The 14,948-nt window shown below is 34.0% G+C and overlaps 1 protein-coding gene across 1 annotated transcript; it reads right to left on the bottom strand.

Annotated features, from left to right (window-relative positions):
* Positions 1-8,152: 8,152 nt before the first annotated feature.
* LOC133805569 (uncharacterized) lies at positions 8,153-11,469 on the bottom strand. Its single transcript, XM_062243749.1, has 6 exons — positions 10,351-11,469; positions 9,626-10,254; positions 9,299-9,545; positions 8,775-8,995; positions 8,559-8,717; positions 8,153-8,213 (listed from the first exon to the last, which is right to left on the bottom strand). Exons 1-6 carry the CDS (start codon positions 11,467-11,469, stop codon positions 8,153-8,155), a joined length of 2,436 nt encoding a protein of 811 aa, XP_062099733.1.
* Between the last annotated feature and the right edge of the window lie 3,479 nt (positions 11,470-14,948).

Raw genomic sequence — 14,948 nt, 5'->3', positions numbered from 1 at the left:
AATGAATCTTGTGACAGCTTGTCACCGAGGCTTGAGGCTAGGGATCGTACTCGAAACCAGCTCACCTTCTCCGCTCGGAATCAAAGGTAAGAAAATTGCACCCGGTTATGTGGTTATGTTGGGACTAAGAGTTCCCTATATTTGTATGTATGTTGTATGATGGTATTATGCCATGTTGATGGACCCAAAACGGGTATGTTTTAAAAAATTATAACTCGTAAGCGCACGAATCGTTCATATAGAATAGTGATAGTGTAAGCAAGGATGTCGAACCCAAAGGAGTTGTCTAAAATCAAAAGAAAACTATTTTAAACAAAAATTAATAAATTCTAACCTAGCTCCAAAGATTGATGAGTTTTAATGTTATGAACATAAAATAAAAGATTGAAAATAAAACTATTTAAGAGAATAAAAATAAACCAATAATGATTTAAAAATAGATGTTAAAAGAAAGATTATTAAGATACTAGAATCCACAAAATGTAAGTTTAATAATACTTATTAGTATATTGATTCCCAAGTTTTAGTGATAGTTAAAATAAGTCAAACTATCATTTTCCAAATAGATTTATAATTTTAAGCACAAATTACTTCTAAATAATATAGGAGTTTTCATCACTTTTCAAAAAGTATAATTTCAAAGTATTTAATGTGAATCAACCTAATGAAACAACAAAAAATCAAATAACATTATTTATAAGGCAAAACATAATATTTTTGTTCTAAGCATTGGATGTGTACAATTTAATGACACGTCTTACACAAAGAATATTATGTATTGCAAAATGAAGAACAAAATGCATATTATCTAACAATCCAAAATATGAGACATTAAAGATGAAAGACATATATGAAGAAGAAAAATCCATAAACTTTGTTGCATTACAAGAGAAATCAACATACAACATAAATATTATCTAGTTACATGTTGCTTCATCATGATCTTAATAATCTTATGAAAAAGATTAGAGCACATAACTAGAATAGAAATTACAAAATAAACAAAATACATACATACTAGAAAATGCTCTTGAAAAACTCAAAATGGAAGAGAGAATGGTAGAGAGAAAAATAGTAGAAAGAAGATGGTAACCAAAAATTAAGCACCCCCAAACGGTCTTGAAAATTCCCTATTTATAGCCAAAATGAGAGTATTAAAATAATCAATTTAAATTAATTAAATTGATTAAATTAATTAGATTAATAATAATATGGAAAATAGGGTAAATTTTAGGGTGTAATGATGATTTTGGGGTAAAATTTGTGGAAAAGTTTAGGTAAAATATGGCATTTTTAGACAAGAGGGGACAAGGGAAAAAAGATGCTTTTGTTGGGCTCAAAATGTTGGTGGCAGGCCTAGGGGCTGCTGGTGGCATTGGGCTTGGCGTGGGCTTGCTGGATTGGTGTGGGCTTCGGGTGGTGTACGGCTGAGTAGAGTTGGCTGCTGGGATTAAGGATTGGGCCAGGCGGCTGCTCACTTGGATTGGGCCCAACTGGACTAGGGGAGCACGGTTGAAGGGGTTGGCTGGGTGAAGGAGATGGCTGGCACAAGCTGGGCCGGGCCTGGAGGCTTGTTGGGCTGAGTAGGTGCTGGCGGGCCTGAGAAGTTGCTGGGCCGGAGAAGATGCTGAGGAGGAGCCCAGGTGCATGGGATAGCTGGAGCATTGTGGGCTTGGAGAGGCAGGCAGGCCCAACAGCTGGTGAGCCTTTTTTTTGCTATTTTCTTTCAAATTTGCCATTTTTTCATTATTTTCCTTACTTTTCAAAGCCTAAGAAAAATGCAACATACTCCCTACGAAATAAACATAAATTAAATCAAAATCAAATATTTTCTATTATAAAATAAATCAAATTAATTCATTGAAAATATTAATTAAAACTTAATTTAATTTAACATTTAGTTTCAATAAAACACACATTTTTTTTTTACTTCTAACTAAACACAATAATTTAAATAATTAAACTACAACAAAATAACTATAAAAACATACAAAAAATATATAAAATCATGATAAGACTAATAAATTCAAAATTACTTGAAAACTTTATAAATTAATTAAAAGCTTAAAAACTAAGCAATAATTAGCATATAAAATATGGTAAAATAACTCTATTTTGTAGAGTTATCACATGTGAGTATGAAATAAACGGCCTAAGAGTGTCATAGTTAATATTGGCGCACAAGTACGTGGCTCGTCCACTAGTAGCTGAGGTTAATTATATAATCACTGGGCTCGGCCAAGCGAGTCGGAATCAGTGGGATAAACAGAGGGTGCGGCCTAAGGGCGTCGACCCTGGATAATGTGTGATATGTTTATTGTTACTAATCTGATGATTATGGCATGTTTATTATTTGACCCTGGATGATTGATTATTGGTTTGCAGATTGATATCACTGATTATGTGAATAATGTGGTCTGCTGAGTGTCTGATTGATGATTTGTGAATTATTTGACTATTGATTATTAATTATGCTCTGTTATATGGTTTTCTTGCTGGGCCTTGGCTCACGGGTGATACGTGGTGCAGGTAAAGGCAAGGGTAAGCTGGACCAACCCTGAATTGGAGAGCTCTGGGGGAGGAATGTACATAGTCAGCTGTTCGGCTGCCACGACCGAGGGATGATACAGGGACAAGAGAACCGAAAATGCCTATTTTGCCATTAGAGTGGCATGTGGTTATATATAACCGTTGAAATTTCGTAAATTGTTCTTTAACCCTGTTTATTTTTGGGATCCCATGCAACAAACGCTTATTTAAATTAAATTTATTTCTTATGATGAAAATCTTTTAACCCTAGTTCAGTTATGGTTTAGTGTCACATTTCCAACGTTTGCGCCGAGCTCAAGCGTTGGCGCAGGTCTTCGCCAGAAAGGTCACTCCGACGGCTTCCTGTCCAATAGCTCCCATTTGAGAAGCTCGGAGCCCGCCTCTGGGGAGGAGGATTCAGGACTTCTCTGGGCGCCCTGCTACGATGGGAAGGTCCTGCGGAAGGTGGATTTCTCCTACTGCTCCCATAAGCTGGAATATCTCGGATTGGCCGAGGAGGAGATGGATATCTTATCGGTGAAGGAGGATGCCTGACCGGGGATGCAATCCTGGTCCCGTTAGGACGGATTAGGTTAGGTCGGGGCCGCTCCGCTCTACCCTCCGCCGGGTCCTGTGCTCGGCGGTCTGAGCGAGGCGCCGGAAGGCTGGCCGGGGAGGACTGTCGCTGTGAGCCCTCCCCAGATCTCCTTCGAGAAATGCCTCGAGCCTTCCTGGGCGCACTCGAGGGTGGAAGTGAGCTGGGACTTGAAGTTCGGACTGATCGGCTGTACTGTGCTCGACCCTAGGTAGTTCTTCAAAGGTGGTCTCTTGGTGGTGCGATGAGGGAGTAGAGTTTGATGTCGGGGGTCTGGCCGACCAGCTAGGCCTGGACCAATTACCCCGACGGGACTTATGAGTCTCGCCTTGCCTCTTTCCGACGTTAGCGTCGGTTGTAAGAGGGGGCAGTCCGGCCATCACCTCCTTAATCTGCTGGTTAGCTTTCGCCAGCTGACTCCTCAGCTGTGCATTCTCCATTTCTACCGCCGTGTAAAAATCTGGGTTCGGATTAGGTGGTCGGGGTGCCGAACTTCCAGTGTCATCTTGGCCTATTGGCTGCTTTCCCGGCCGCTGTTGAAGCTCAGGGTTCTGATCATCGGAAAGGGCGGCATGATGGGCCTCCTGCCCATCATGTTGGTCCGCCTCGTTACCATGTCTTGAGCGAGTGACCACCATGGTTGGGTATTTGCGATAGCACCAATCTAACAAGCTCTCAATGAAAGCACCAAACTATTGACGCAGTTCTTCGCCAACAGGTAATTAATACAATAAGATAATGAGATTAGTGCTAAGTAATGAACCGTAACAGATGAATGATCTTGAAATAAAATGGTGATACGAATACATTTTTAGGTGGTTCAAAGGTTAAAATCCTTATACTCCACACTACAAGAAAAACTGCATTCCATAGCGTTTTTAAAACGCTATCTTTAACAAACGATAGCGTTATTACAAACGCTATATTATCCCATGTTATTAAAAGTCTGGACCTTTTCATAGCGTTTTTAAATTGTGATGTAAAAATGCTATTGAAAGATATATAATTAGATGTCAGTCATAGCGTTTTATGTATGTAGTCATTGATTATGATAAATTGAAAATACTTACTTTTAATAGCGTTTTTCAAACGTTATGCATAAATGATGTTGAAAGATATACAATAGCGTTTTTAAAATGTAATTAGTTATCAACCATAGTGTTTTATGTTTGTAGTAATATTTGCTTTTAATAGCGTTTTTAAAACGTTATGTAAAGATATACAATAACGTTTTGAAAATGCAATTAATTATAAGTCGTAGCATTTTATGTTTGTAGTCGTACTTACTGTGAATAGCATTTTTAAATCGTTATGTAAAGATATACAATAGCGTTTTAAGAATGTAATTAGTTATCAGTAGTAGCGTTTTATGTTTGTAATTATCCTTACTTTTAATAGCATTTTTCAAACGTTATGTAAAGATATGTAATAGCGTTTTGAAAATGTAATTAGTAATCAGACATAGCGTTTTTTGTTTGTAATCATCCTTACTTTTAATAGCGTTTCTTTATTGTTATCATTAATCATTTTCCTAACATTTATTAATTGTCATATGAACAATTTCATGGCATAACAAAAACTTTTATATTTTTTTATCTTTTAACATATGAATAATTGCAACAAATGATAAACATATAACACATTAAAAATTATACCTTAACATAAATTCAAATATTCTTAATATGTTCGCTACATAAAGCTAAAATATCAATATCCCAAAAGTACGAGTATATTGCAAGACAAAATACATAAGCAAAAGTTTTAAAACAAACTGATTCATAATTTGTTGATCATGGGCGTCCCTCCAAAATATTACACTTCATTCATTAGTTGTGCACCTGTAAGAGTGAAAAATATATAAAATTAAGAAAACAAATGTAGCCAAAATAGTTGAAAACACATGTTCATTCATTAGTTAATTTTATGCAAAGATACGTACCAAAGATATCTACCAAGAAACAATTGAATTTCATCCATTATGTTCATTTCCTATATATTTTGATGATATAATTAGTTACTACAGCTGATTTGTTGTACTATTTATAAATCATTTTTAAGTTGCATGAAATTTTACCTCATTGTAACTTTATTAGAAGGTCAAGCAACAGTGCAACCAACCGCTTCTTCAATTGTACTCATATGTGATGTTGGTCTCCATAAATATGCAGTAGGTTTCTTAGAAACATCAACCCAAACTCTCATTGCATTAGGCCCAAGACGAAGATGATGCACCTCACATAAAGGATCACTAGAAGACCATCGACCTTCTGCAACAATTTCTCCACTTCCATTCCAATCAAGTAAATTGCAAGCATTGTTTTCAGGAGTGAACTTCAGATTATTAACACTCTGTTACATGATAAAATATATATTTATTTATAGATAATATTGATACTTAAAAAATTAAAAGTGAAATGATAGGTAATAATTAAAATTGTAGTTACCATATGAGAAGGCATGTGTGACTCCGCTTCACTTGGTTGAGTAAACCCCTACAAGTTTGAGAATAATTTAGTCCTTTATAATTTTCAATGAATAGAGTAAAATAAACAGAAGTCAATTAATTTAATTTACCTGAATGTTTACACTTTTTGCAATAGTATTAATAAGATTCATCATCTTAGACATTTTATTCTTCATCTCACATTGATTTGATTCCAATTGTGAAATATGGTCATCTCTTGCTCTTAGAATAGCTAACTTTGTATTAGTTACTCCCCTCCCATTAGCTAATGATCTACCATTCTTGTCAGGACCAAATATAATAGTGAGAGCATCTTGTACAGTATTCTGTGTTGTGCATGAATATGGTTTTTCATTTGCAAGAACTTGTAGCTTCTCCTATAAATCATTTCAAGTTGACTGTTAAATAAGTCTATGTGCATACAAATACATATGTTTCTACAAACAAAGGGTAAATTACTTACAATAACTTCAGCAGCTTGTGCATTCACAGGTTCACCATTCTTCTTTGTGTGTGTCTTTAAGAAAGCTTGAACTCTTGTTACAAGTTTTGAGCTTTCCCTACTCTGTATCCAAGTACATTTTTCATAAAGAGAACATATATTTTCTTATGTTTAGCTACCAAAAATATTTATTAAATTTTTACCATGTCATCCATTGTTCGAGCATATCCTCTCGTGCTGCATGTATGTGGGAGTTGTTTCATCCTCATCTCTTTAAACTTATTGCTAATCGCCTAAAATAAAAAAGAAATGAACCAGCGATTGAACATACAGAATACCAAACACTCCAGCAGTAAAACAAAAAAACTAAACCAGTATTCTAGCAATAAAACAGTAAACACAGTACACGTAATAGTTTTTCAACAATAAAACAGTAACTATGGCAGCAAAGAAAAGAGTATGTAATAAACACTCCAACAGTAAACACTCCAGCAGTAAAAGAAACATACAGAACCAGTATTCTAGCAATGAAATTGTAAACACAGTACACAGAAAAATATTTCAGCAATAAAATAGTAACTATGGCAGCAAAGAAAATAGTTCAGTTCAAATTTTTAAATAGAATATATATATATATATTCAGTTCAAGTTTTAAATGACAGTGTAACTATTGCTCAAATATATACATTTATATATATACTCAATTCAATTTTTAAATACAAGGGAAAGCATAACTTAATGTGTACTATAAACAACCTTAGCAGCAAGTGCAAAAGAATAATGAACTTCTTTTGCTAAATACAACTTTAATGAAAATTAAACCTGCTACTGTTTATAGTGAACACCATGATTATAGATACCAAAAGCATTAAAATTATAATTCATCAATATCAGAGATGTAACAGCTAAGTAAGCAATGAGTGTTTTTTTTTTTCTCAATCTTTCTCCTGATAATAAACCAAACTGAAATAAGTATGGTACCCAATTTATTTGTAATAAGCAGAATCTATATAATACATATATCAAAATTTTGGTTACCTGAAATTGTTTACTGGTTTTTTCACGCACATATACTCTCCATTCAGTTTCTGATTTGATATTATCAGGCTTTAATTTTAGTCGTTCTTGTTCATTTGGTAGCTCGTTCAGCTTAGTAACTAGCCTGGACTTTGAAGATCTCCACAGGTCTCCCATTACTTTCATACACCAGTCTCGTTCCCAATCTTTGTCCACCTTATACCTTGTCTGCATTCACATTAAATATTAATTTATGAGTATTCACCTAAAAATAAAAGATTTTAACACATGAATAAATATAAGTTTAGAACCTGGATTGTTGACCACAAAATATCTTTCATTGATTTTGGAACCTTTCGCCAATCAGCTATTGTGTATGGTACAAGTTCCCTTACAAGAGGACCTATAAATGATGAAAGACTAACCGAGCCTTCCCCTACAGCTTGCCCTCTTGCATTAAACCTTACAGTAATACGACCATCAGGTTGGAGAGCAATACCTTTAAGCTTTGTTGGGCCTCTTTTTCTTTTGTTTTGAGTGACATGCTCTGTAGAGTTAATTAGAAATTCTTCCTGATTATTATTGAGAGGCACATCTTCTTCATGAGCAATAGATTGGCGATGGGAGGACCTTGTATTAGCAGCAGGAGAACCTTTGGTTGATGGCCTAATCAACCTAGACTTGGGTGACTCGTTCATCATAGTTTCTGAATTCTTTTGTGGAGTGTTAAAATCATCTTCAAAATCATTGTCAACAAAATGGCGCAGAGATCTTCTTGTTTTGTTCAGGTTGTGGAGTGGAGATGTTGCTTGGGTTCTACCTAACGCAGTTGCTCGTTGTGGGGACATGTTTTCATCTTCGTTGTCATCCTCATTTGTTGGATTTATACCAAACGCTGCTTCATAAGATCTTTTAGATGCAGGTGGTGAATCCATTACAACTTTAGTAGAGGATGCAAAACGAAGCTTCGATTTCTTCTTCTCTGCCAAATTTCAAACTTAGCTGCTAATTGCCTCCTCTTTTCTGCCACAATTGTTTTCAAAGCACCAGGTTGCAAGTGAACTTGAGTTGAAGGTGATCCAACCTCCTTTTCATTGACTAAACCTCAATCCTTTTCATTGACTAAACTTCCATCCTGCTTCTTTTTTCTAGTCTCCATATTGTACCTGTATAAGATTAAGAGATTAAGAGATTTAGTTAAAAGTAATTTGAAATATGCACTAAATTTGCATCATACAAAAACATGTATTTTAAATATGACAATCACAATGCTCAAGTTAAGGAAACAATTTTTAAAGCAGTTCAAGAAACTTAATAAGTACAATAATAAAAAAAAAATCATACTAAACGTACAAAAAAAAAAAATCATAAAAAAGTAATGACTATACATTTTATGATTAATAAGAAAATGTTGTACTTTTTAACTTTGAGCAATCGGATTCTCATCATGTTGGTCATCATATATTTCTGATTCGTAGTGTCCTCTTGGTGGAGCCTTTAACACAATATACCAATTTGAATTTTCATTCTCCCTTGCGTAAAATATCTGTTTAGCTTGTGAAGCAAGTATAAATGGTTCTCTAACAAACTCTTTTTGTCCTTGGTGTAGGTTTACAAGAGTATACCAATCAACCTTCTTTACACCCTTGCCAACATGTGCCCAATTGCACCTAAATAAAGGGATATGAAAACTGTAATAGTCCAAGAGTATAATATGATTAATTAACCCATAATATCCTACAACATCAGCCAATTGTGCATCATCTTTAGCACTAGATCTACACATTGTTGTTGCTTCCATATAAACACCACTATTTTGTGTCGTTCTCTCTGCATCCTTAGTATGAAATCGCTGCCCATTAATAACATATCCCTTATAGGATATGACTGCTTTACCAGGACCATGTGCTACTCTTGATAACATAGCATCAAATTCTGCAGTAGAAAACTACAGAAGGAAACATTTTTATCACATAATTTCATCATAATTTCAGATTAATACAAATTAAATAGTGTATTGGCCCATACCTTTTCTTCTAACCACAAGGGAAAAAGCTCAGTATGTTGTTTCCAAAGTAGAGTGTGATTGGTTCTTAAAGTATTGTTATTCTTTTTTAGTTGTTGTAGATGCATCCTATATTTAAAAAAAAAATTAATCACCATCAATAATTAAGCGACAGTGAAATTAGAAGATAATAAGTTTATCCACTCACTCTAAATATTGCTCTGTGACAACTAAATTGAATAATACATAGCGATGTGCACTAGCTAGATCCTTATCATTTAGTGTAACAGTTACACCACGATGAAGTGGACGACCTTCAAGTATCACATCACTATCATTATATTTGTTATGTCCAATGAAGGAACCTTCGTCATTAGATTGTTTAAAAAATGATGCACAAAAGCGCATTGACTCATCTGCAATGTAACGTTCAGCAATAGATGCTTCGGGATGTGTAGGTTGGATCACATACCCTTTAAGTAACTTCATATATCTACAAATAAAGAAGGAACCTTCCTCATTAGTTAAGGGAAATTCATATTATACTATTGAAAGGTTACTAAGAATATTTACCTTTCAAAGTGATACATCCATCGAAATTGAACAGGACCACATAATAACACTTCTCGTCCAAGGTGAACAACTAAATGTACCATAGGGTCGAAGAATGAAGGAGGAAAATATCTTTCAAACATACAAATTGTTTCAACTACTTCTGCTTCCAATTCTATGATTTCTTTTACGTCAACCACATGTTGGCATATTCCATTAAAAAATTTGCTAAGTCTTATAATTGCCTCTCTTGGACCATCCTCCATCAATCCTCGAATGGCCACTACCAGCAATTGTTGCATTAAGACATGGAAATCATGAGACTTAAGCCCCATCAACTTACGTTCCTCAACTACTACACAATTACTAATGTTTGAGCTATAACCATCAGGTAACTTTAAATCAAATAACCTTTGGCAAAACATTTTCTTCTCTGATCTAGAAAGTGTGTAAGATGCTGCTGGAAGTCGTATAATCCCATCTTTCTCCACCGGATGTAAGGCCTTCGTGATACCCAAATCCTTTAAATCCAATCGAGCATTAAGATGATCTTTGGATTTTCCATTCAAGTCCAACAATGTGCTAATAATACTATCACACACATTTTTTTCTATATGCATAACATCCAAATTATGACGAACTAACAAAACCTACAAAGATTAAAGACACATCATCAACAAATTGAAGTTACATTTTATAAGCTTAAACTTTCAATTTTAAATAACTTCAAAATATATTAAAGTAACCTCCCAATATGGTAGATTGAAAAATATAGATTTCTTCTTCCACATTCCTTCCACCTTATTATCCCGACTCCTTTTTTTGGGATTCATATTTTTTCCAAAATCGTTGGTAATTTGATTTAGTTCTTCAACAATTTCACTGCCACTCAAAACTTTAGGGGGGCCTCTTTCTTCTGTAGCTCCATTGAACCATGCTTTCTTAGACCGATATGGATGATCAAATAGGAGAAATCTCCTAGTATTTTGGTATGAAATTTTTTTACTATGTTTCAGCCTAGTTGCACATGTATCATTACCACAAATCGGGCAAGCTGTCTTGCCTTTGGTTGTACACCCAGCAAGATTTCCATATGCAGGAAAATCGTTTATTGTCCACAGCAACATTGCCTTCAAATTGAAGAAGCTTTTGTCGAATGCATCATAAGTATGCACTCCATTATTCCACAATTTGTTTAAGTCTTCAATAAGAGGCTCCAAATAAATATCAATATCGTTTCCAGGTTGTTTACGACCTGGAATCAATAATGACAAAAATGTATTTTCGTCCCTCATGCAAAACCAAGGTGGTAAATTATAGATAACAAGCATCACTGGCCAACAACTATAAGTGGAGCTTAGACTTTTATAGGGGTTAATTCCATCAGCAGCTAGTCCGAACCTAAGGTTGTGTGGTTCAAGATTAAACTCTGGCCATCTTTCATTAATGGAATCCCAAGCAGGTGTATCCACTGGATGTCGCATCTTCCCATCAATACTTTTATGAGTGAAATGCCACCTTAAGTTTTCAGCCATTTCTTTTGATCTAAACAATCTTTTCAATCGGGGTATTATCGGAAAATACCTCAAAACTTTGGCAGCCTCACCAACTTTAACATTCTTTGTGTGTTTATCAACTTTCCATCTAGAAACACTACACTTAGGACAAACATCCATTTTAGCCTTCTCCTTTCTAAATAAGCAACAATCATTAATACAAGCATCAATCTTTTCATATTTCAAATCAAAATTTCTCAAAAATTTCCTAACTGAGTACATGGAATCAGGAAGTACATTGTTTTTGGGAAACATATCACAAAGGATTTCTAATAGTCCAGTAAAACTTTTGTCTGTCCAACCATTCATATTCTTCAACCTATATAAAGCTACAATTGATGAAAGTTTTGTGTATTTCTCACACCCTTCATATAAAGGAGTTTCTGCATCCTCCAACTTCTTTTGAAGATCTTCGTTAACAAATTAATCGTCTTCACCACCTCCACAACCTATATTATTGTCCACATCATCCATGGCAGCAGTCGTGTATAAATCAAATGCATCCATATCATTCGAAACTTTGTCAACTTGAGTATTAATGGGTTGCTCTCCATGGTGAACCCAAATACGATAAGTTGGATCCATTCCGATTATAACTAAGTGCTCAAAAACATCATCAACACAATGATGATTTAAGTTTCGACACTTCTTACAAGGACAGATAATTTTATTTGGAAAACCATAATTTTTTCTACCATTTTCACAAAGTCCCATGCTGCATCCGTGTACTCTTTTGTAGCTTTACATATTTAAAAAAAAAAAAAAGAGATTAACCTTAATATATTTTCTTAGGCCTTCAATATTACTTGAAATTTAAAGTTATTTTTGAAATAATACCTGTTTAGTTTCACCCAATTTTTGTTCAATATTTTCTTCACTTAGCTGCTATCTAAGCTAGCTATATAAGTCCTAGTCTTCTTCATAATAAAAAAAAAAAAAAATCAGATCAAGAGAAAAAGGACAGAGATATTTAGTTGTTTATAAATTTATTTATATGTGAGGAGTGTGACATAAATAGGCAAAGATACTTTGCCTTATAGGATTCATACTTTATCAATTGTTCAATAAAGAATATGAGATCAAGTTCGAAACTGGAGTAGAGACAAAGATCACAGTGATCTTTGTTCTTCAACCAATATAATTCTTGTGTTGGTTTCATTATTTCTTTTCTTCTTCTCTATTTAGTTTTCTGGGCTATATTCATTTTGGTTCACTTCTGTTTTTACTAACATTACATTCTGCACTCTACACATTTATTTAAATGTGCCATTGAATATGTTGTTCTAGTTTTGAGAAAGAGTTTCCTTTTAACTACTGACTTTGTTATTTGATCATGAGTATAACATTTACAACAAGAGATAATACCAATACAAACAATAAATTTAGTTCAAGTTTGATTTAAACAGAATAACAAACAAATAAGATCATTCAATCTCTATAAGCATATAAGCCCATTAAGGATTAAACCTGATGCTCTACAGAAATGTCTTCTATCTCTCTCTTTAACCTAAGGTAGAAATATACTAATTAATTAATTAATTAGAATATAATTGGGTTTGGGGAGAGTATAAACTGGTGGAGTGAAACCCCTTTGTCAGCTTACCAGGAACCTACGCCATGCCTCGACACTCCAAATTCAGCACACCAAAGTGGAAAAACACATCGGATCGGATGCATTATTATTCAAATATTATGATCAATTTCTGCCCCTTCTTTCTTTCACTCTATTATGAGTTTTACTCATAAAATCATACTTGGTCTTTAACATCATGCAATGCACTTATATAAACGTTATATAACTTTCTATTATATTATTGTTTTGATAAATAATGTTTCAATTGTTTTCGTAGTTATTAAAAAAAACGAAATATTTACATTATCATATATATAATAATGTAAAATATATATCTATGATTATAAATCGAGTTATAAACTTTATTTAGCTAAGATAGTTTGGTACATAAAAACCTTTAAAAGTGAGGGTCATGAGTTCAAGATGGGACTTTACTAAAACTATTTTTTTTAGGAAGACTAGTAGATGTTAGAATTGTAGAACACTCAACAAAAATGCATAAACATTAATATCCTAATATTTAAGCTACAATTAGAACAAGTTTTATCTTTCTTTCTTTCTCTACAAAAAGAAGAAATTAATTAAAATATCTAAAGAATATTCTATTGATTGTTTTTGCATATACAACAGTGACAAAAAAAAAATTGTAATAGTATTGGGAGGGAGGGAATGAGCTTGTGAATATTCTTGTTCTTGATGTTGATGTAGTTTGAGTGACATGAAAAAATGCATGCACAGACACATTTTGTACATTGATATCAAGTGAAACTATCCAAAAACATAACACTTACTTTTTTGGCAAGTCCACCCGTTGTTTATGTTCGTGGAGTGAATCCTGAATAACTGAAATCGACGAAACAAATAAGCATCGAGCCTGTGCATCAATATTCAGGATTAGTCCATCAGAATAAATGATCATTTAAGCTTGTTAATGCATAAAGGACAGTTACGAACTAGTATGAACAAAAAATGCCAAGTACAGAAACACTATACCAACTTCAACACCAGCAAAAACACTCTCCAGAAATTCAGAACCCGTGTAAATTGCTTTTATTGTACTCTTGTGGTCCTGAAATGATTGAAACAGAACTCATATAAACTGCTTTTATCATTAGGCAAAACTAATAAGATCTTCCTGCTTCAAACAATTGCTAACCCAGTAATTTAGAGAAAAAAACAGCAATAAAATCCAGACCAATCAACCCAAAATTCAATTCCAGCTAGAAAACAGTAAAGAGAGAGAGAAACAATTTAGTGCCCATCAAGTGTTCTTGTATCAAATTTGGTAGATAACTTTAAGATGGAAGTACAACTTTAAGTTTTCTGAATCCAATCATAGTTTTGATTTGTTTTCTTTAATTAGTACCATATAATTCACTCCAAGTAGAATGAAATAGCTCACTTTACCTTTATATTTGGATATTAAATAGAACTCATCATAGAGTATATGACAAAAATAGAGCAAACTCATATAAGAAAGTAGATAATATGCCAATATTGTTTTAGTTAGTTTAAGCATAGGTTTAACTAGAGCAAGTGATCAATAATTTGTGGTGTCATAGAAACCTTCCAAAATATATCAGTGGTGACGTGGCTAATCCACTTTACCAACAAAAAAACACTAAAGGAGTGCATGTGTATTGGTTAGTCTCCCTTTAATCTTCATAATTAGTGGTCCCTTTATTCCGTTGTGCTACTGACTAAGCCCCAGATCATATTGATATAAAATTTGACACGCAGAAAATGAGATATAATAGGCAGAACATACTTGAACAACCAAGGTCCACTGTATACTTCCCACTTTATTATGACAAAACAAAGATTAAAGTGAACTCCGCATAATTATAAAGGAAGAACTAGAACCAAAAAGTTGATTGATTAACTTTACAGCACATACTTTCTATAATGTGGGGAAGTGGAATAGTTTATGCTGAAAAAGTATTCATAATTTTGTGTTCCCATATTCCTTATGCTTTGAGATAAGGGATATAACTGGTCCAAAACACCTCTGTATTCATTAACTCCAACCCTCTGCTCTGCTGTGTGAGATATTGGCCATAACTGGCCAGAGTTTTTTCATCAACTAGTCATAGTTCAGCGGCTATTAAAATCAATATGGATGCATTGAGTATAATCTTATTGGCCACAACCTACTTCATTTACTTAGCTTCCGCAAAGTCTCAAACCTACATTGTACACATGGACCGATCAGCTA

This window comes from Humulus lupulus, chromosome X (genome assembly GCF_963169125.1).
Source record: "Humulus lupulus chromosome X, drHumLupu1.1, whole genome shotgun sequence".
NCBI lineage: Eukaryota > Viridiplantae > Streptophyta > Magnoliopsida > Rosales > Cannabaceae > Humulus > Humulus lupulus.
The sequence above is the reverse complement of the archived record's forward strand: the minus strand, read 5'-3'. Positions and strand labels throughout refer to the sequence as shown.